General features: G+C 33.9%; 1 protein-coding gene across 1 annotated transcript; it reads left to right on the plus strand.

Moving 5' to 3' along the window:
- Positions 1–7877: 7877 nt before the first annotated feature.
- LOC102669160 (uncharacterized) lies at positions 7878–13527 on the plus strand. Its single transcript, XM_006587195.4, has 7 exons — positions 7878–8211; positions 9743–10849; positions 11419–11504; positions 12240–12644; positions 12738–12959; positions 13036–13160; positions 13255–13527. Exons 1-7 carry the CDS (start codon positions 8209–8211, stop codon positions 13311–13313), a joined length of 2007 nt encoding a protein of 668 aa, XP_006587258.1. The 5' UTR covers positions 7878–8208; the 3' UTR covers positions 13314–13527.
- The last annotated feature ends 10262 nt before the right edge of the window (positions 13528–23789 follow it).

Below are 23789 nucleotides of genomic sequence, written 5' to 3' on the forward strand. Positions count from 1 at the left end.
TACCTACAAGTAAAGTTAGTGCACAAGTAATAAACAGAATAGGACCTCACCACTCAACTTAGTGTTTCACTCAAGTTCACTCGTCTATCACTCTTTCAAGGCTTTTTTTTTCTTTTATAATATGCACTTTTGCCTTTTACCACTCTTGCTCCTCTTCAGTTCTTAAGCAGAACCTTCAACCTGAAAATCAAGAAGTATTGAATGTGAAATATGTCACAAATCAAAACTCAACTCAAGAAGCCAAGAATAGAAATACTCTAAGACAAAACTAAGGAATTTTAAAGACAAGAAAAAATAATGAATGAATACTCAAAAGGAATGCCAAGGAAGACAGACTAGCAGACTCCAGAATCAAGTCAAGAAAAGGATTGTCCTAGAATTGAACTAAACTAGATCTAAATAACCAAAGAAACACAATTTTTATTGAAGTATAGGTATGTGAAAAATAAAAGAGAAACAACTCTGAATGCAGAACCTATTTTTTGCACTTTTTTTGTGTTTTTCTTTGCTTCTTTTTATTTTATATCTACACTTTCTTTTGGCACGAAATTCAAATTTGAAGGCAAATATGTGATTGGGCATATCCAAATCTAGACTATAACCAAATTTTGGTTCTAAATTTGAAAATGAAATTCAGATCTTAACAACCTCAATTATCCAAATTTGGATTATAATAGAATTTTGGCTTTAAATTTGAAAACAAATTCATATCCTAACAACTAATATTATCCAAATCTGGATTCTAACATCATTTTGGCTCCAAATTTGAAAATTGGATTTTTTTTTTGCACGAATTTTTGACAATGTATATAAAAAAGGAAGATAAAAAGATATTGATAATAGATAGAATTCATTAAAGAAAGATAGACTCAAAGAAATAGAACAAAAGAAGATGAAAGTGTTGGGGAGATTCGAGGGATACACATGTGGACCATGAGCCACCAAATTTATGGGTCTTCTCCTCACTTATACGGTGCTTAACCTTTCCACTTCTACCCGATGTGGGACTTCATCTCATACTTGTAACCCAACACATCTCCCCCTCAAATGTGAGTCTCTTCCACATGGTAGCCTCCCCCTCTAACGAAAGTCTTTTATCATCCTCAAGTATAGCCATGGCCATCTGCGGTACTTGCCCTGCCTACTAGCCATTCTGGCCACCCCGCTCCACCTACGGGGCACGCTGTGCCGCTAGCCATTCTGGCCACCTGCGGTACTTGTATACTCGTCTGAGCCGGAACCTGGTCGACCCATTGACTCTGATACCAATTATTGGGAAGATTCAAGGGATACACCTGTGGACCACGAGCCACCACATAAGGTGACCTGACACCACACTCTAACCCAAAACCTTAAGGCTCAGGTTTATGGGTCTTCTCCTCACTTATATGGTGCTCAACCTTTCTACTTCTACCCAATGTGGGACTTCACCTCACACTTGTAACCCAACAGAAAGAATAACATAGAGTTAAACAAAAGGGTCGTAGTCTAATAATATAATAATTAAAAGACTTAAAAATAACAATAAAAGGTCACAAACCATTACAAGTCCAAAAATAGGTCCAAAATATAATTAAAAACAAAAATAAATCTTATTCTAAAAGTTGACTAAAATTTACAAGCTTCACTTCTTCTCTTTCATTCATGAGAGAATTTAGTCTCATGATAAACTCTTCTTGAAATCTCTCTTACTCCTTACTCAAGTGATTGGTCCATCCATGTGGAGCCCACCCAAGCAAAACTCTTGCTCCTTGGATAGTCCTCTATCACAATCCAATCAAATTTGAAGTGGTTGGTTTAGGTCGTTTTTCTAAGAAGAAAAAAGGAAACTCAACCCAAACCAACCCATTTGCAAACGGTTTAGGTGGGATTGGGTCCACAGGTCAAAACATTTAATTTTTTCCGCTATTTTTTAAAACGTAATATTTTTATTAAATGAATTAGACATAATTGTTTCTTTTTTTATTTTTTATTAATTTTTTTATGATGTTGTCACATCCCACTTCACTCCATTGACTCCTATTTATCTATCTATCCATGAGGAATGGGAAATTAAGCATATCATATTCGAGATAATGAGTTTCAATAAACATAGTAAGGATGAGTTTCAAACACTTTTTTCTACCAAAACCAATGGACATTACGATGTCTACTCTTTGTAAATAGATTTAAAGTATTTTTAGAAGCCCTTGGAAGTGGCTTCTATCAATAAAACTCATGTCGCTTTGATCCTGAAGGTTAAGGATGTGTTGATTTTTACTCAATCAGGTCGATAAGTATATGTAATTAATAGTCAATAGTATTTGATTTTTTTAATAATAATAATAATTCAATAAAAATTAACGATTCAATGGTTAACGAGTTCAGATATTAAAACTTGTGACTCAACTCAAAATTCAATGGGTTTGATTGATTCGGTTCAAGTCTAACCCACACACAAAAATTATCCTGCCCAAATTGTTTGGGTTGGTTTAGGTCAATTCGGCTTTGTAGGTGACCCATACCCACTTACACCCCTATTATTTAATGTAATTAGTGTATTAATATATAATATACACAGTTCATAACCAAATAAAATCTTTATGAAGCATCACATCACGATATGTGTCATAGAGACCTCTGTATAATCGACAGGTATAATCCAAAGTGTGAGAGGTTCTTTTCGATCGCCATGTCAATATCATACCTAAGAAGGTATTCACAAATTTTATATTATTAGATAAATTAGATTAGATTAATGTATGGTTGGTAACTGAATCAAATCTTTACTAATCATCACATCACGAAATGTGTCATACCTCTGTATAGTCGACACGTATACTTCGAACCATGAGAGTTACTCTTTGATCACCACGTGGATGCGGTACCTAAGAAGGTATTCACAAATTTTATATTATTAATTAATGTATTTTAATTAAAATGATAATTAATTTCCATAAATTAATGTAATTAATGCAATTAATTTATGCTACTTAATGTAATTAATGTATTAATATAAAATATATAGGATTTGTAACTTAACCAAATCTCTACTAAACATCACTTCATGAAACATGTCATACCGACTTCTATATATATTCGACACATATACTTTGAACCGTGAAACTTGAAAGGACAAAAAACAACTAACCCTAAACCCTAAACCCTAAACATAAACCACTAACCATAAACCCTAACCACTAACCACTAACCCTAACCCTAACCCTAAACCACTAACCCTAAACCCTAACCACTAACCCTAAACCTAAACCATATACTTAGTTTGATGCGCGACATAAAAATAGTCATTATGATTACTAGCATTACTTAATTTGATTTGTCTACTTTAATTTTTCTTTATGACTTTATTTATTATTCTAGTTTGATGCGCGACATAAAAATAGTCATTATGGTGTCCGCGATGGTGATTCCATAACAAATGGTCATTGAAAACGCAATTCCATAACAAATTTCATAACAAGTAGTATGAGATACCATAAATTAAGTCTGAAATTCAAATTACAAAGATACAACACAAATTTCAAATAGAGACATCAAAATCAGTCGTGATGGTGTCCGTGATGGCGCGAGGATGTGCCACATGGTCGCTCCCACCTTCGGGCTTGACGATCCGGATTTCTTCTTGCGCTGTCTCCGCCCTTGTTGCTCAGCCTCTGCAGAAAACTCGTGATGTAAATCAACACCTAATAAGTCACCCATATCAGGTATTGCTCCGGGTACATCCCATTGCGGACCTAATGGGGCATTAGGTGTTGCCATTGGGTCATCATGTTGCTGCGAAGGGGTCATGGTCGGCCATGAAAAATGAGGATGTGTTTCCGCAACACCACCAAACGAATGTTCGCTTGCAGACATATCAGTGTCATGACCCTCGAAAGGATACTGATACATCTGTGAAGGATACTGAGAAAATGTTGGTGGCGTGTAATACATTCCATGGCCACGCTGGTCCATTTGTTGGGAAAAATATTCTGCTTGGACAATCTCCCTTTGCTGTCAAAACCTTGAGTTTCAACACTTGACTGAAGCATGTGAAACTGTTGTGGGGGAAATCGACACTCTGATGCCGGACCATGTGTCACAGGCTCAATGATCCTCTCTTGCTCTTGGGATATAATCGCTAACTTTTCCACATATGGCACGAGATCATCAACTGTCCATGTGTTTCGCCCTTGTGGTGACACCATATACTGCAATGTCTCGGCAACTTCACCCTGCAATTATTAGGGTAAGCAAACTAATGTCCATGATTTAAAAAATAAATTGAAGTTAAATAATTAAAAAGAAATAAATACCAATGTAGTCGTGTTTGCATTGTTTGGGTCGACAAACATTTTTGTTTTTCACCTATACCAGACCATGTAATCCGAGTTAAAAGTCAATAGGCCCTCTTGTCGAGGATAAACATCGACCCTAAACTCAGCTCGATTATTCCACTGACTGATAAATGGGGCCAACAGCTGGAACCAATTTTCATCTTGTTTGCCTTTCAGCGTTAGCCCATGGATATTCTGTGGTTGCGAAGGAGCCTTCGGAATAGGTTGTTGCATTCCAAATTGTCGCAACACTCTATCCAGTTGGTGCCACTCTACAACATGGAAACAAATGAGTGGCACCACTGCGCACCACGCCACACTGCCAACCAAACAAATGGGAGGCAACATCGACATAACAGTTGTTGGGTAAGGCTCCCACAGAAACTACATACAATAACACAATTGTTAATTTTTCTTAAACCATGACATTTTATTTATTATTTAAGAAATACATAATGATCTTGTTACGTCATGTCGTTTCATGATATCTAATTTGCAACGGAAAACTATTAGATCATCATTGCTAATATGTTGGTTTTCACGTCGCAGCCACCTACAAAAAAAATATGAAATAATTAGTGCTAACCTGTGTCCGAGTGGTTTGTTTTCTATTATAGGAGGAGTTCTCTTTGGAGCCAAAGTCGTGCAGCGTTCCCATGCCCACATTTGGATTAAGATGCACATACCTCCGATTGATTTTATTTTGTAATCGGTGGCGCTGCACATCTCTCTGTACAAATAAGCAAGCACGGCAAGTCCCCATGCATACGTGCTGCACTGTTCAAAGTCTCATAAAAATTGGAGGTACCTTAGGGAAACTTTACTGGTGCTTTTGTCAACAAATAGAACTCCTCCTATGAATCTAAGAATCTATGCATGGGTAAATCTTTGTAATTGTTCTATGTTACCGTCATGGATATTTATTTCAGAAAAATGGTGAGCCAGCCAACTTAATTTGACCACACTGCCTTGAAGTTCACCTTCCTGTGGTCTGACTCCCAATAATTCTTCACACAATTCAGCCCAATCAAGATTAGTCTGACCAATTAATGGTGTCCCCTCAGTATGAAGACCTAGCAAGACTGACACATCTTGAAGAGTAATCGTAGCCTCTCCGCATCTCAAATGAAACGTGTGTGTCTCGGGCCTCCATCTTTCAATCAAGGCTATAATTAATGAAGAATTAATTTTTAGGTACTCCATTTTCATTATCCAATAAAATCCTGATTGGCGAAGCAGAGGAATAATTTCCTCTGATATTTCTTCTTGCCCTTGATAGATGGGTACAACTCGTCTGATATGTAACTTCCTGTCTGGTTCCTCATTCCAAACATGTTCGGAAACATGTTTAGGTTGTAGCCATAAAACGTCTTCATCTATTGGACTAGACTTAATGCGTACACCAGATGAAGATGACGACGAACATGCCATTGATACTATAAAGTCAAATATAATACAAAAAATTGACAACAAAAATTGTACATTAAAAAAATTAACTATATTTACAAAAAAATCAATTAAATATACATACCACATAATTAAAATATGAATAAATAACAAAATACATTAATTTGAACAAATAACAAAATTAAAAATAATAATACGTACACAAATTTAAATAAATGTTCTAAAATACTTTACAAATAACAAAATTACAAATTTAATAGCTACACAAATTTAAATAAATGACTAAATTAAAATACATAAATTTGTTACACGTACAAAAATTTAACACATAAAAACTTAAAATACTACCTAAAATACTCTACAAATAACAAAATTAAAAATTACATACCTACACAAATTTAAATAAATTACCAAATTAAAATACATAACAAAATTAAAAATTTAAACATGTACATAAATTTTACACAAATAAACTTAAAATATTACCTAAAATAGTCTACAAATAACAAAATTAAAAATTAAATAACTACAAAAATTAAAATAAATGATCAAATTAAAATACATAACAAAATTAAAAATTTAAACACGTACATAAATTGTACACACACAAATAAACTTAAAATACTGCCTAAAATAATGTACAAATAACAACATTAAAAATTAAATAGCTACAAAAATTTAAATAAATAACCAAATTAAAATACATAATAAAATTAGAAATTGTTACACGTACAAAAATTTTACACAATAAAACTTAAAATACTACATAAAATACTCTACAAATAACATAATTAAAAATTAACATAGCAACATAAATTGAAATAAATGACAAAATTAAAATACGTACTTAATAAAATTATAAAATAAAACATTTACATAAATTTAACACAACAAAACTTAATTTACCAACTAAAATACTCTATACATAACAAAATTAAATATTAAAATACCTACATTAAATTAATTAAATGACCATATTTTTTTGCAATTATTAAAATTTAAATTATATAACAAATATTATACACAAAAAAATGGTATTAAATCAAAAAAATTTCATGGAATAAAAAATTTAAAGAACGTATATATAAAATTAATAAAGTATCATATATTTCAATAAAAACTATAATTCAATAAACTAAATAATATTCAAATTCTAACTAAACCTAAAATACCAATATTATACAAACCTAATAAATCTAAACCAAATAATAATAACATAACAACTAAAATTATCGTACAAATAATTTTATCACAAATAATAACATACAAATTTTAAAAATCTTAACAAAATTATATTAATAAATCAACTATAGCTAACGTACAAATAATAATATACCAACTAAATCATATTTAAACATACTACTTAAAATTTAAAAGTTTCACCTAACATCAACAAACTCAACATATCTATATATAAAACAATTAATACTATACTAATTTACAAAATTTTAAAAAAATTATATTATCAAATTAACTAAAACTAACCTAACAATATATATATATATATACAACAGGAACAATCACGTAAATAATTTTCACTAAATTATGTTTCAATATATATATATATATATATATATATATATATATATATATATATATATATATATATATAATACAACATATATTTACCAGTATAAAATACTTACCAGAAATAAAGCAAGAAGAACAACAATGTAGTGCAATAATATGAAGAAGAAGAAGAGTAATATGAAGAAGAAGAAAGCGTACCAAGCGTAGCTGAGTTCCTCCTTTTATAATGGTCAATTGAAACAAAGCAAATCGCCAGCCAGCTTGGCGATTCCAGTGAAGCTCATCCCGCCATCCTGATTCGCGAGTCCACTGCTGCAGCTGCAACTTCTGCATGGCCTGTGCCACTGACGCCTAGCCCTGAGGCCTACGTGCTGGGAACTCACCAATCAAACTGGCGGTTCCCCTTGCTGTCGCATGTCGCCACTCTTCTAATGGTGATTTCTAGTCAAACTTGGGCATATCGCTGCTGTCAGTGGCGAGTCCAGTCAGCAGCAACAAACCCGCCAGTCTCACTGACGGTTTGCTTGCACCATGCGGTTACGTCCAAAACTGCCCCCTTGGATAAATAGTTTTAAAACCACCCCATCTAAGAAAAAAGTTTTTAAAACTAACCCAAATGGGGAAATTTGCCTTAATCCCTACTATCATCAGAATTCCTCTGTCCCCTTAAATCTCTTCAAAGAAAATCTTCTTTCCCTTAAACCTCTTCAAAGAAAAATTGACGGCGTGAAATCAAGTGCGTAAGCGTAAGCGACTTCACCTATCGTTTTTATTTTGGCCGAGTTACTTCACCTTTCGTTTTCACTTCCCAATTTCTTCTCTGCGAATTTTCGCGCCTAAAAAAACACCCAATTCCGCATCCATTCCTTCCTTCATACTCGCTGTTCTTGCCTCTGATTTTGCACCTTCTCCAATTTTCTCAGCGTCCTCATTCTTGCAAAACTGATTTGATTCAATGGTTAGCTTTATTTCTCTTTTCTCCCCCCCCCCCCCCTTTGTCATTATTTTTTGAATGTGTAGTTTGGACGTAATTCATCGGGTGTTTGTTTCCTGTGTGATACGATAATTTTTTAGAATCTTTTTTGTTCTTTTAATTTGTTTTAGCAAAATGCTTAGTTCTTGGGGTATATGGGTTGAGGGGAGTGAGATATTGAATGGAAGAACACAGGAAGAGAAGGAGAAATAGATGTGACAAATGAATTATAGGAAGAGAAATGATGTGAAAATGTGACGACAGAAGTGAATATATGATGATGATGATGATTACTCTCTGTTTTAATGGATTCTTGTGGTTGTTTTTCTTTTCTTTTTAATCAGAAAGAGCATGGATGGTCATTAAATAACTCATAAATGATCATGGAGTAGTAAAAGTGATAGTAGAACTTTTTGTTTTTCTTTCTTCTGCTTCTTGAGATTTTTATTTTGTTAAAATCCTGTTGTTATTTCGCAACTATGGAATGGACATCAATTTGATATATTTGTAGAATTAGCAGTGTGCTTTGTGATATATTATGTGTAATTTGTGTGTCTGTGGATATTGACAAAATTGTAGATTTTTATATTAGGCTAATGTTGCTAAGATGCACTGTTGTTAAATAGCAGTTATAGTGGAACTATAGTGCTATTGCATTGGGGAAATCCTTAGATCCATTATTGCGACTCTGTCCGCTAATGTGCTGCTATGATATATAGTGCATTATTAGCTTTCTGCCATTTTTTGCATTCTGCAATTGACAGCACTGCTAAGATGCAAGGCGGGTTTGAAGATTTGTCTCACCTTGGGCTGGGTGGGCATAGCAGTAGCACTTTAGCACTTGTTTTTTGAGAGTATGAGATAAATAATGGTGGTTGAATACTTTAATTATTTAAAAAAAAACTTGACTAAGGAGGTCTGCACATGTGTTGATTGTTCCTGTCCTTGTAAAGGTGACCCTTCTTAACCCTTACTCCGCTTTGTTTAAAGGAACAGGATTACATGGGTGGATATGGTGGAACTCATTAAGAGTTTCAGGTTGGTAGCAACTGTTCTATTTGCAACATTTTGAATTTGTCTCTTTGTGTTGTTAGGTTCGTTTGAAATATCGCAAAATCTGAATGGCATGTCAGCCTGTCATCTGTTTTTGTAAGTAGTTTTGGAAGTGTCAGTATTTGTGTTGGGACTCTAATTATGATGATACTGATAATATGCCATCCTTTTTCTTATTAAACCTGAATGTTTTTCAAAAACGGGATTAGGTTGAGGATTCAATATGGTTTGAATGATTTAGTCTGGTTTTGAGTTATTGGATTACTCTAATGGTTCAATGGGTTGATGCTGATTGCAAGCAACTCCTGGTGGTAGTGAGACTAGTGTGTTCCGTTTGGTTTCTAAACCAATGGAGGCCTAAGAATGTTTTTGTATCTCTTTTCCAATCCCTCCCTTCATCTCACATGAATGCTGTAGCCATATCAATTTATGAACTGCTTCATGTTCAAATGCTTATTCACAGATTAGGAGGTTTCAAAATAGAAATGACTGGAATGCTAGATCGTTTAGAGGTTTCCGTCAGAGGCAGTTTAACTACCATGACCAAGTTCCTCATAAGATTGGTGGAGGCAAAACAGGTAATAAATATATGAAGACAAATGATGGGTTAAGAAGACCCATGGAATCATCTAAACATTATATTGATTCTCCATGGCCAGCTGTGACATATGATATAATGGCACCATCACCTGTGGTGGGGTCTAGTTTCAAGCTTGTATATCAGCAAATCTTAGACTCACAGGCTCAATTATTGGAAGGCAAAGAATATCATAAGATTCAAAATCCTACTGTAGAAACAAATGATCATCCACATGCCCCTGCAGATTCTAATATTTACACCCAACCAGAAGATGTGAGTTCTGATTCTGCAGCAAGAGAACTAAGACCACCAAAAGTGGGATACTGTAAAATTTGTGAGGTTCATCTACCCTATTGCAAAACATTGGAAATGCATAACCAAGAAAATAGTCATCAAAGAATATTGAAACTATATGAGGAAATACAGAGACTAAAAACTTCAAATGGGCAGAGGCCGAATTCTCAAAAGAATTTGGTAGTTCTACCTAAGACAGTTCATATATCTGGGAAAAATGGTCACCCACAAAAAAATATGAGTTCAGAAGCTAGTATTTTGAAGCACAAGAATTACCTGAAGAAAGGTATGGGGCTGACTTGTGAAATTCCAGCTAAAGGACCTGAAGTGAAACCTAGGGATAATAGTGGGGCACAGGGTCATGGTTTCAAGCAGAATATTAGGGGTCCCAAAATAGGTAAATCAAGTTTCAAGCGACAGTCTCAACGCATTTTAGCTTCACAGACACCTGTATCAGAACACAAAGAGCATGCTATACATATTGGAACAGAATCCCAATTATCAAAAGACACAGCAGATTGTGAGAACCAAAGTTGTACTGATGAGAAAAACAATCAGCTGCTGCCATCAATTGTAGTGGAGTTCAATTCCCCTTCAGGTTCCAGTACTAACACCCAAACTACAGATGAATGTTCTAAAGCTGAACAAAGGATAGAGATTCTCACCCATCAGTCAGGGACAACTCAGCTGTCTCAGGTGTTCTCATTTGTTAATTTTCTGTGAAACTAACAAACAATATAGGGGCTGCTTAAGAGGTTTTCTGTACAAATTTGGCTATAATTTTATTGTTTGGTGTTAGTGAACTAAATTATCAGTATTACTATTAGCATAACAGGTATGATTCTGCTTAACCTACCCTTGATGATTAATTTAGACTTGTCAATTGAACAAATCTACAATTCTACTAGTTAATAATTGTTGATTGAATAACCATTTTATTTTTTTGGGTAGTGTCTTGTCTCCATAAAATGACAAGAACTTGAATTGATCAGAGGAAAGAATTGTTAATGATTTGCAACATCTAACACAAATCTTTTTATCGCAATCTTTAGCAAGAATATTGATGCACTATATGTAGCAAGTTTTATGACTTATATCCACATTTTGAAAAAAAATCTTTTTGTTACATCAAAAACCTACTAGTTTTTGCTCACATATGTCTGTTACGGTGTTCTGTGGAAGAGTATGAGTTTCTTTTGAGTTATTCATCTGCTCTTATAAAATATGAATCACTGAAGTAAAACTCTGTACAATTGTTGTTGCAGGTAGCTGTTTGTCTTCAGTGTGGCAATGCAGGATTTCCAGAGACACTTGTGTTTTGCAACAAGTGTCAGGTATATGCACTTCATAGGTATTTGTCTTTACTCTTTGTCTACTTGCTTTAATGTACTTTTAGCAATATTTCATCATTCAGATGCTGCCTCTTCTAATGTGCCAGAGGGATATTCTTTAAATTTCCATTAATACTAATAGTAAGGTGGGAGTATTCCCAATTTTATTTGCTGAATCCAATGAACATTGAAATGATAGATGGGCCTGGTATTTGTACCTGAACCTGTGTCATGCACATAGAATTCTATCTTTGCTTTTAATTATTTTCCTACCATATATAAGACAGGAATGATTTGACTTCAGTAAAACTGCTTGTGAAATTATGATTTTAGCAGGTTTTCTTCACCACAATTAGCTGCATATACATGTATTTTTATTGCCATATGGACATTATTTCAAGTTACTCTTAGTATAGAAGATGGGCGGAATATTTGTTTGTATTCTAAAATAAAGTAATATGTATCTTAAATATGATTTAGATCTGTTGATTGCAGTTTTTATTAGAAAAATTTATTTAATATACATTCTGTAAATTATAGAAAATCATCCTTTAAATACCACCGAGTTGATGCACAATACAAAAGTATTAATACCATGAACTTCCTTTTCCGCCTCAGAAGCCTAGTGATTTTAGTATGTTATTCAACTTTCCACCCAGCATTTTCTAAACCAGAAACTTTTGCTTCGTATGCAGTTATAGTTTTGTATTCTTAAATGCATATTGACCTTATGCAACTCAACTCTCCCCTTTCAGGTATTGTTTAGATGGGCCTGTGATTTTTACCGATGATGTTACTTGGTTTTGTGAGGATTGCGAAGCAAAGGTGACATCTTTTCATGATAGTTGTACTCTTCTCCCATCTGGAAAAAAAATCTCTCTAAATTCGGGAAATGATGCATCTCAAGCCAGAATAGAGCCAAAAAGCTGCATAGAGAGTGTAAAAAACAAGCAAGAGCCACAAAATATTATAGCTAAAACAATGGTGCTGTTATCTGATAATCACAGTTTGTCTCATCATGGGTTGTCTCAATGCATTAACAACGCTGAAAAAGAAAATAAGTTTGAGAAAGAGTTTCAACCAGATCCAAAAGATGAAGCTAATACTAGTGAGTCTTTAAATGCTACTGTTCCATACCCTATTGCTGATCCAGTCTGGAGGTGAGAAATTTTTTTCCCACCCTTTCAGAAGCTGATAAATTTTCTAGCTGCTATGATGAAGCATTGTCTAAAGTTGAATTTTCTGGCCAATAGGGGAAGTTTGCGCATCTCTGACCCAAGTTTTGGTACTGTCATTGGTCTTCTGGCCCATGTGTCCACTTTAGCAAGCCCCAAAGTTCTGGAGGAGACAAGATTTTTCCCTGATGTGCTTTGCCCAGACTTGCGCCCAAGAACTGCGGTGTGGCCAAAGTCTTTCATGAAATGTGGACCAAATATGGATAGCATTGCTCTTTATTTTTTTCCTGATAGTGAAAGGTGATTTTTCGGACAAACTAGCATTATCTGATTCCTCTCTCTTTAATTCAGTTCTAAATATGTCATGCTTTTACAGAGTTGAGAGGGCCTTTCACAAGCTGGTAGAGGACATGATGTACTTTGACCTTTCCTTAAGAACAGAGGTTGAAAATGCAGAGCTTCTAATTTTTCCTTCTATATTACTCCCTATTCAATGCCGAAGTGAGTCACATTTATATTTATACTACTTTTTTCAATGGCACATATCAAATTTATTGTTTGTAAAACAAAATTGTGTGTTGGATTACTTCTGCAGGATTTCAAGAAAAGTACTACTTGTGGGGTGTCTTCAGAGCAAAGAAACCATCACTGTAAAAATGGTTTGGTATGTGGTGGAGAGCTTACTAGTATTGAAAAGACCTTAAACCCTTTAGAAACAACAGAGTCCCTTCAAGACAGAGGACTTGTGGTAGTTCTAGTACAGTTAATTCAGTGTCTATACCCATTTTTTATATAATGTGAATTAGTACATTATAGTTTGCAGCCGTTTGTTTAATCTGTTATATTTAAGTATTTTTTTTAGCTTAAATATAGTTATAGCTGATTTTTTTAATTTTTTTCAAATTAATTTTTTAGTGGTTCCTTAAAAATAGGGGGAGCTTACGGGAAAATAATTAAAAAAATTATTTTCAATGTTTTTCTTGCAATGTATTTGAAAAATAAAATAAAATTTACAGCATAATTGGGATAGATGACAGCTGGTTTACCTTCATGCATTGCATTGCATTATTATTAGAGTTTATTGGATTTTTTTTTCTCAAACTACCTCTCTCCTAATGAGTGATATGAAAAGGAGTTTATTGGTGGGTTAAGGAAACTAAAGGGTGTAAAAGTAAGATGATCACGAGTTCAAAGTTTCAATGTATTTTTAAACAAACAAGCCACTTAAGTTGAAAGCCTAACACATACTCTCTCCTTCACTTCTAAACAAGGGTTCAAAAATATCTAAGATAAAACTTGAAGTGCATAATAGAGAAAAAGATACGAGCAAAAGAAGGCTCATGATCAAAAGAAACAAATAAAGAGAGTGAAGCTTAAAAAATAGATTCAAAAAACATAAATGGATATGAGAGCTCTGAAACTTAAAACATGAAATAGGTACAAATCCAGATACTAAATAAAAGAAGCTCGACTGCTTATGCTAGGGATTGAAGGAAAGAGTGTTGAAGAATAAATCTCATATTTGTGGGTTAGAAACAAACAAATTAAAGGGTACATTGTAAGTCAGAGGATGATGTGTTTAACACTATTAGAATTTTGCTTATTAGCTGTGGAATTTTCACAAAAAATCGCAGAAAATTGGCTTCCTCCTAATTTTCCTACGGATTCCATTTTACAGGTAAAACCTTTATAGATATTTGGTTTCTGCCAATTATAAAGTCGCAAAAAATTTTGTGGCTAATATTTTGTAGGAAATTTTGTCCAGATTTAAAAGTCACAGGGAAATTTGTAGGAAATTTCCTATGAATTTTCATTTCCGCATGAAATTACCTATGGATTTTCTTGCAGAATAATATCTGCAGGTAATTTACTGTGATTTAAATTTTATATATATATATATATATATATATATATATATATATTTAAATAATTATTTTAAAATGATTTTTTAATTTTAAAAATATATGTAAATTTACTTAATTTAATTTTAAAATATAGAAAAATTTACTTAATTTTTTAAATATTTATAAAATCAAAAAATAATCTTTAAATTGAGAAATAATTTTTATTTAAAATATTAAGAAAAGAAGAACATCTCTAATACAAGAGTTCAATTTGTGTTATTAATTATTTTTTAGCATTGTGTATGCGTTATTTGGTATCATCTCATACCCTAAAATTAATGAAAAACTATAGAAATAATAAATATTTCTTGATGTTATTTTCCTTGAATTAAATGCCAACAATAAAAATTTATGTTACATCCGGATACAAGTAATATGTGAGTATAAAATAAGCAAGTCAAGTTAAAATTGTAAAAATTATTTTCTCATTTGTAGTACATCCTAATCAAGTTATTTTGTTTTATTGTACTACTACTATTGTTTTAACTGCAAGTATTATTACTAGTTAATACTTAATACAAGTTATTGCAACTCCTTTCATCACACTATGAAGCAATGTGTACTGTTTAGGGTCCACAAAATATATGTGGTAAGCTATGTGGCACTCCAATACACATGTTAGTCCTCCATGTCAGCCCTAACACAGGAGCACAAACGTCTTGCCCTTGGCAACTAGGCTCCTAAACCGACTAGTTATCTCTAACCACTTCATTATTAAGATATTAATGATAATGTTGTAACTTCCTTATCAAATGGCAAGTACCTAATTATCTATAAGGTAAGCATTAGCTATACGCCACAAATGATCTACTAGCTATTATCTACAAGGAATAAGGACTCGCATCAGCCACTCCACTCTATAAGTATCAGGTTCTATCTCACCCTTTTCATATCACTCATTCTCACCTAACTCACGTACTTATTTGAGCGTCAGAGTCATTTGTTTTGTAGGTCTCCCTTCTTGTCCTCTTAACAAAGGGTACTAAATGTCTGATGTTCGAGATCATGGAGCCTACCTTAACCATGTCCACATTGACGTGGGATGGTTCTAGATTTTGGTAAGCACATTTGGTGTCCACCGTGGGGTTGTGGTAAAACTTAACCTGTGGCCTACCTTTCACCCATGGATAGCACACAGTCTGGCCTCAGACTTAAGACCCCTTTCGCCCCCAACAACCATGACAGATATTGGTATTCTCCAACAAGTCCAAACCCGCACTGTAGAGATGGAGTGACACCATGAGGAGAAGCTCAAAAAGCTGAAGGCTAACCACGACTAGTTGGAGGCTCATGTACAATTCCCCTAGGGCGATGAGCATTCCTCCCACACAATGCATGAGTGCACTCAAAGGGAATCACACCCCTGACAGACCGTTAACACCCAAGATGATCACAGTATGTCACACATACACCACCAAGAAGAGCGGACTACCTGTCTACGTCCCTTTGTCGATCGTATCATGGAAGCTAACATATCCCTAGGTTGGAAACCACTCAACCTAGAGAGGAACAATGGAACCACTAATCTAGATGAACATCTGGACACATTTCTCACCCAGGCGAATCTCTACACCGATGACGATGCAATCCTGTGTCGTGTCTTTCCAACATCCCTCAAATGGGCAACATTAACTTGGTATGGAGGACTTCCTCCAAGGCCCATCGATAGGTTAGACACCCTTGTCTAACGCTTCAATTAAAATATTCAACTAGCTAGTCACATCACATGACTTTTGCTGCGTTGGCCAATCTACGATAAGTAGACAATGGATCTCTCATAAAATTCATGGACAGGTTTGAACGAATTGCCATCCAGATTTGAAATCTCAACCCCGAAGTAGCACTACACTCCATGCTGCTTGCCTTATGACCCAACAAGTTCACAAATAGTCTATGCAAAAAACCTCTCAACAGCATGAACGAGTTGTGCGAACGAGCCAAGGGCTACATCCAAATGGAGGAGATGTCTAGGTTCAAAAATGAGGTCCGACAAGACAAATCAAAGCGTGACAAGAGAGAAGGAGGTAGAAAGACTGACTCACACAAGTCAAACAAAAGGCATAAGTTGGATAAGCGCCAACCACTCCCGAAAGAACCCAGGTTTAAGCGCTACACATCCTTGACGACCAACTAAACTACAATCCTTGAGGAAGCTTTTAATGTGGAGGTACCGATAAAGCTACCTCCGCTACTTCCTCCCAGGCCGAGGTTAGCTAGAGCCAAACACTCCAGATACCATCATAGTTACAGTCACATCACAAAAGATTGTTGGGCCCTAAAAGAAAATATAGAGGAGCGCATACGGGTTGAGTATCTATCCCATTTCATAAAGTGGATGGACAATCACCTAACAGGAGCAAGACCTGGAGGACACCAAGAGGATCAACATAGAAACCATGATGCTGATATAAAAAGAGATAGAGTAGAAGATCGAGGGAGACAAAGACACCATTAGCAAAGATGTGATCAACAACCTCAGTAAAAATGAACCCGTCCAACAAATCAGCGGTGTAATCAACACCATTGCAGGCGGATTCTCCTATGGAAGTGATGTAGCTCCATGTGGAGCTTGTAGGCCTTGGATTTTCTTCATCAATGAAGTCCTTTGTTTCTTAAAGTTTGATGACAGCGGAATGGAGAAGGAGAATGATGATTGGAGACGCCACTTTAATGAGAAGATGAGTCTAGAAGAAACTCACCACCATAGGAAGTCGTGGATAAGAGCTTGAAGGTAGAAGATGAATGGAGGGAGAAGAAGAGCAGCAACATGAAATTTAGTGCCTCAAAAAGGTCTGAACTTTGAAGTTTAATTCTCAAATGATCAAAGTTCAAAAAATACACACACATGACCTCTAGCGACACAAAAGAAAAGGCTGAAAATTTTCCTTTGGAATCCATACATTACATTAGCAAGAAAATCCAATGGTTGAATTCTATGTATTGGTTGAGAAAAATGTTGTAATAGAAGGAATTATGATTGAAAACACATTTGCAAATACATGGCTCGAAAAAATGAGAAGAATTATATAGGCAAAATAATTTTTTTCTTAATTCTTATATTGGCTTCCAAAATTATATATATATATATATATATATATATATATATGGATTCTTGAATCAACATTTTAAGAATATATTCATTAAACCCCAACTTGGAGTGGAGAAACAACCTGGAACCCATGTCTTGGTCTAGGCTATGTATCTTCTCAGTGTGTAAGATGTTTGGGATTTTTCGTTTTAACTAGGAAAGTAGGGGTTAGTTAAAAACAAGTGATGGTTTGAAATTTGAAGCATAACAATCGCCTTTGGCAGGGGACTTCTCAATTGACTTTTTTGACAGAGGTAATCGAAAACTGTCCTAGAAAACTTAGAGAGAGATAGTATTTTTTAAGAAATTGAGATTTAAAAAATATTTTTTTATGGATGGATTGAATAGCAATCCATGAAAAAAGTGTTAATGGATGGATCAAAAGGATTTTTTTAATCAAATGGATCAAATCGAATTAGATTCATCAAATAATTTTTAATTGATTAAAATGAATTAATGAATTATTTTGATCCAATCCATTTATGATATAGATTAAGATTAATCCGATCCATCCATTTGTCACCCCTACTTAGGAACAGAGCAGGCTAATAATTGTTGATTACTCGTTGAGGAGAAGCTTTTGTTTCCTGCTAATGGCTAATACTATATCTAAACCAATCGTAGGCTTATACTATAATTAATAACTGATGTAATTTCAACATCATCACAAACCAAAACAATCAATCCTGTTTTGGAGAAGTATTTTTCACTTTAGGGTTTTCCTTTGAAAATATTGCCCTTTCCCCAATACTATCAACTTAGAGCATCTCTAAGGCTAAAACTAGGTCTCTTTTAATTGAAAGTTTCCTTACATTAATAAGAAAATTTGCACCCCTAAGTTGATTACAAACAGTTCTATATTGAACATGTACAAGTATTGTTTTACCTATATCACCAATGGCCCAAATCCATAAATATGTATGTGACACCCTCTACCCCTCACATATATACTAACAAAGGAATAAAATTTCAAATATTAAATAAAAGTATTTTTAAAACATTTTTAAATACAAGCCTTTCAAAGGGGTAAAAGGCTCACATTCACTTTCTTCAACATCATATTTAAACTTGTCCAAATAAATAATAAAGTCATCTTGGCTCAAACAAGGCCGTCAAAGCTTTATACAATTAATATAGAACCTATATCCTAATGTCACATCCTATCAGAGTGTTGTGTTCCCGTGTCTTCTAGCATGAGGTTCTTCATATTCATCCACCTATCTATCTGCTCCCCTGAACACAAAGTTTAAGATCATCACAAGATCCAAACACAAACAGCAAACCGGGAGTGAGTTATCGCATTCCTAACTACTAGAGAGAAACAAGACAACATATAGTAGCCAAATACAATTTACTTAGCATATCTCACATTATTTCATCACTTTGTCATTCAAAATTTACTTTTCAATCATCAATCACAATACACAAGAATCACACACTTCGATCAAGACATAATAACACATCAATTTCATAATGAACAATTAGCAAGCGTATGCAACAGTTATGCTAAGACTCAAGCCTATATGCAATGTGGTACCATGTCAGTGAAAAACCTCATCGGGCGTCTAGGAGTACATGACAAGACAAACCACACACTAGCAAGTCAAGTCACTCTCATTAGGTAATATCATAGGGAGACCAGTCAGGGTCACAGTGTTTTGCGAGAATGCTTCAACCATATGGGATCAATATAGGCTTAAAGGAGCACTCAAACCGTGTGACCCCCAAGGCCTACACTCCAAAGAGTCTGTCAGGGTCTCTTCCTCCTGATTCAGGTCCAACTCAGAAAATATTTTAGCACACAGACTCTATCTATGAACTGTACAAAACACACGAGACCTCAATTGTTCTCAAAATAGTTTTAACTCGTCGCCCTAAAAGGGACTTAACATTAACTCGTCGCCCTTAAAGGGACTTAACATTAACTCGTCGCCCAAAAAGGGACTTAACATTAACTCGTTGCCCAAAAAGGGACTTAACATTAACTCGTCGCCCTTAAAGGGACTTAACATTAACTCGTCACCCTTAAAGGGACTTATAGTCGTGTGATTGTACAATTCATAGTTCATACTCAATGCACACAACATCTCAATTACATACATACACAATTTATCACATACACTCGATCTTAATCACAATGGTATAATCTCAAAATAGTATGTTATCACACCTCATGAATCATATTCACTTTACCTATGAACTATGCAATATACACAACTTCTCAATTGTTTTCAAAATCATTTTAACTCGTCGAGTTTCCACAATGAATCCCATCACAATACTCGTCGCCCTTAAAGGGTCTTACAATTATGTGATTGCACAGTTCATAGTTCACAACTCAATACACACATCTCATCTCAATACACATGTATTTCATCATCCGTCACATGTTCAATTTATCACATAATCACAGTTTGAATCATCGTTTCATAACCTCAACATAACAATTTATACAAAATATTTTATCACAACATGGGGTGTAAAACCCCTGAAATAGTTTCTCACAATTATATCAAAATCAATTAATCAAATTCATGGGTTAACACAAAGACATCAAGAGCACTCAAGTTTATCAATCAATTCTCATCAAGACATCAATTGGTACATAAAACACAATAATATTGTATTTATAATCATAAAGAGAAAATTATAATTCAATAAGCATCCCAAAATAAACCCAAATTTAGTTCTATAAGGATTCTTACACATGTTCATTCTAACCCTCAATTGCGATAAACTCATCCCTTACCTCTAAGCGGACTCACGTGTCTTTCGACAACAATTGCGGCATCTCTAGCGGTTTCCTGATATTCCTCCAGTTTTTCCTCTGACTGCTCCAATAGAATTCTCTAACGTTAGAGACGGAGAAGAGATTGAAGCCTCCACTTGTACTGTCTTCATGCGATTCCTTTTTCTCCCTCCACGAATATTATCTCGCAAATCCCAACGGTGAAAGTGTGCGCAATTGAATTTCGAACAACATATCTAAATTTCATGAAAATCCAACAGTTAGCAAAACCGGGATCGTAGTTTTACCGAGACAGTTTTGGGTTTCTGCGGGAAAATAAAAGGCTACAATGCGAAGGGTTTTCCTCTAAGCTCAGACATGATTTTGAAATTCCCAACAGTGGGAATGTTTGGAATTGGATTGCGAACGTGCTTCTAAATTTTCACGACGATCCAACGGTAAATGAGTCCTAGATCATCGTTTTTCTGTGGACTGCGAGAAAAAGAAAGAGTTTTGAGTGGAGAAAAACGAAAATGAGGGGAAGAGGAGACACCTGACTTAACATAGTTATTTATACCTAGGATACTCAGCCTATTATTTGCTATATATTTATTTATTTATTTTACTAAAAAGCTTTTTAAATTTATTTACGAAAAATTGAGATGCTACAATGTACCGTATCAATAGAGTCACGAGACCCAATATTCAATACTGATTTGAACTAGAGTTTTGGTCCAACTATGCAACTTAACTGTTATCAATAAGTAAAATTTATTGGCTGAAGCCTCTGTAGAACTTCATAGTAAGTTTACCATTAATCCAATTTCATTATTTCTTATATAGTGAACATATGCAAAAGGCGAGGAAAGCAACAAAGGAGAGTGGCTTTCTAGTCTTTAGGCAAGACAACAATCTAACTTTGTAGTCAATAAATGTAAAAGACAAACTATGATATACATTAATTCTCTATGTAAATGAACTATTGAAGTATAAAATTCTTCTAATTTAGAAAAACAGAACAAAATACCAACAAAAGATAAGACAATTTCTGTAGAAACACATTAAAACTGGACCATGACATACTAATAATATCCATGTTTGCAGGTCACATATCTTAGAGTGTTGCATTACATCTGAGCTTCATGTGCTTCCAAATTTGTCATGATATCACCCATGCCACCACAGATGATCTCAATAACATGCTTGTAGTTGAAGCAAAATGAGGCCACCAGTAAAAGAAGCAAGTTGATGATGTACCACCATAATAACTCAGCCACGAGAATCCACATCAGTGCTTGACGTCCAACAATCCCAGAAACATGGAATATGAAAATAGTGGTTGGCAAGCTCATTTCAGCAGTGTGTCCAAGGACATGACAACATATAGCTGTGATGAAAAGCATCTTAATTGGACTTGAATGCTGCAAAGGGTTGGTGTTTGAGCCTTCATACTTGATTCCTATCGAAGTCAACAACATGGACATGAGAATAGTATGTGCTTTAAGTTTCATTCTGTTGATGCAAAGAAGAGCGAGAAAGAATATCAAAATGATTGTTGGTAGTTATTTGAAATTGAGAGAATTGATTAAACAATGCACATGTATAGGGAGATGCCAAGAAAGCAAATTATCCTCTCATACCCCTACAGAACAAAAGAAGCACAGAGAGGATAAAAAGAGAAAGGCTAGCTAGGTCTGGTGTTTTTATATAAAAGGAGTGATGCTGCGAACCAAATTACAAACCTCATTTGTTATGACACTCTTATTTTACTACTAGGTTTAATTTTAACATCAATTTTTTGGAACCTTCGGCATAGATCATGAATCAATATTAAAATTATCGTTATTAAAAGTATCAATTTTAATACCGGTTATAAAATAGCTATAAGTCTTAGCCTGTATTTGTTATAAAATAAATAAATATTTACTTAGTGAATAATCATCATTATCATCTTTGTGCAAAATTAGTGTCTAAGATTAATTTTCAAGCAAATTATTTTCGTTTTTATTATCTTTACAGTTAAATAAATTCTTCAAGATTTTCTTTTAAATGAACATTTTTTTGTTTTCTTTTATAAATTGATATGCATGTATAAGTTTAATTATTAATATACATATTATATTTAAATTTAAAGAAAGCACGAGGATTTTTTAAGTAAGAAAAATTATACTTAATTCATGAGAAGAATTTTTTTACGGAATATTTTTGTCAAATAAAAAATAAATTTTAATTATTAGGGGTGAATTAAATTTCTTTAATTCATTGTTATAATAATTTATAATGTATTAAAGTTGGAGAATTTTGCACTTCTTACTTCTTAGATCATGATTCTAAAAAATCTGTAGTTCTGGTATGTTCAATATTGGATAATTTGGTTGTCTTCTAATTATCAAACTGATTAAAGTTAATCCAGATATGTTATTGGTTCAACATTTTTTATTTGTTCTTAGGAAAAAAAATTATAATTATGAGTTGATGGAATTTGCAAGTGATTGAATGCACCAAGCTAAAACAGAACAAAATTGTATTGCTCAAATATCCTGATAATGCTTCCAAGGTCTGTTTCTGTGAAATTCTTTTTCTCTCCTGTCCATTTTACTGCATTTGTGGAAAATATTTGGGTTTTCAGGTTATAATTTTGGATTTTATTTTAATTTTGCATGTGATATTGTTGATGATTAAATTTAAACCTGAAGTGGCACCACGCCTATAATTATTTTCTTTTATTTTGAATTTATTTGTCACAAATTTTAGTTATTTTTGTATGGCTACTTTGCAGATGATTTGCAATATTGGACATGGAAGTTGCATCCGTCTTTAAGATTTATTGTTATATGATTCTAATATATTGTTTGTCTTAATTAGTAATTAACTTGATAAAAAAAAATATATTTTTTATTTCTAAAATGTATCAAATTATATGCTTTAACACAATACATTTAAAAATCATTCAATAATAAGAAATATTTGAGCCCCGTGCACGATACACGGGTCCTACACTAGTTCATCACATAAGACACATTCAATCCTTCCCCTGCACAAAAAGATACTAAAATCAATCCTGGATGATTTGACAAATCATAAATTAAACTTGAGTTGAATCCTTCATTAGAGACTTAGAAGCAAAATAAAATAATTATTAACTACAATAGATTGTATTTAACTTAATAAATGTATTCATACGTATCATCAATGAGTTCAAAGTAGAGTCTTTTCAGAATTGAGTCCATCCTCACATGTGACCCTTGTGATGATATCGCACTAACTGCTCCCACAACATCTTCAAAAAAATGAATATAAGAAGATTTAGATATGATTCAAATCTGATTTTTTTTAAATGTTTTAAGTGGTCATTTTGACAATTTAAATTGTTAACTAAAAAACAAAGGATCAATTCGTATATAGATTAT

Source organism: Glycine max, chromosome 9 (genome assembly GCF_000004515.6).
Source record: "Glycine max cultivar Williams 82 chromosome 9, Glycine_max_v4.0, whole genome shotgun sequence".
Taxonomy (NCBI): domain Eukaryota; kingdom Viridiplantae; phylum Streptophyta; class Magnoliopsida; order Fabales; family Fabaceae; genus Glycine; species Glycine max.

What these genes read in the sequence shown, in the direction of transcription:
- LOC102669160 (XM_006587195.4), top strand. An exon ending in TTTTTTCCTGATAGTGAAAG is followed by an intron (nt 12,960 to 13,035) that starts GTGATTTTTCGG and finishes ATGCTTTTACAG; the next exon opens with AGTTGAGAGGGCCTTTCACA. An exon ending in ACTCCCTATTCAATGCCGAA is followed by an intron (nt 13,161 to 13,254) that starts GTGAGTCACATT and finishes TTACTTCTGCAG; the next exon opens with GATTTCAAGAAAAGTACTAC.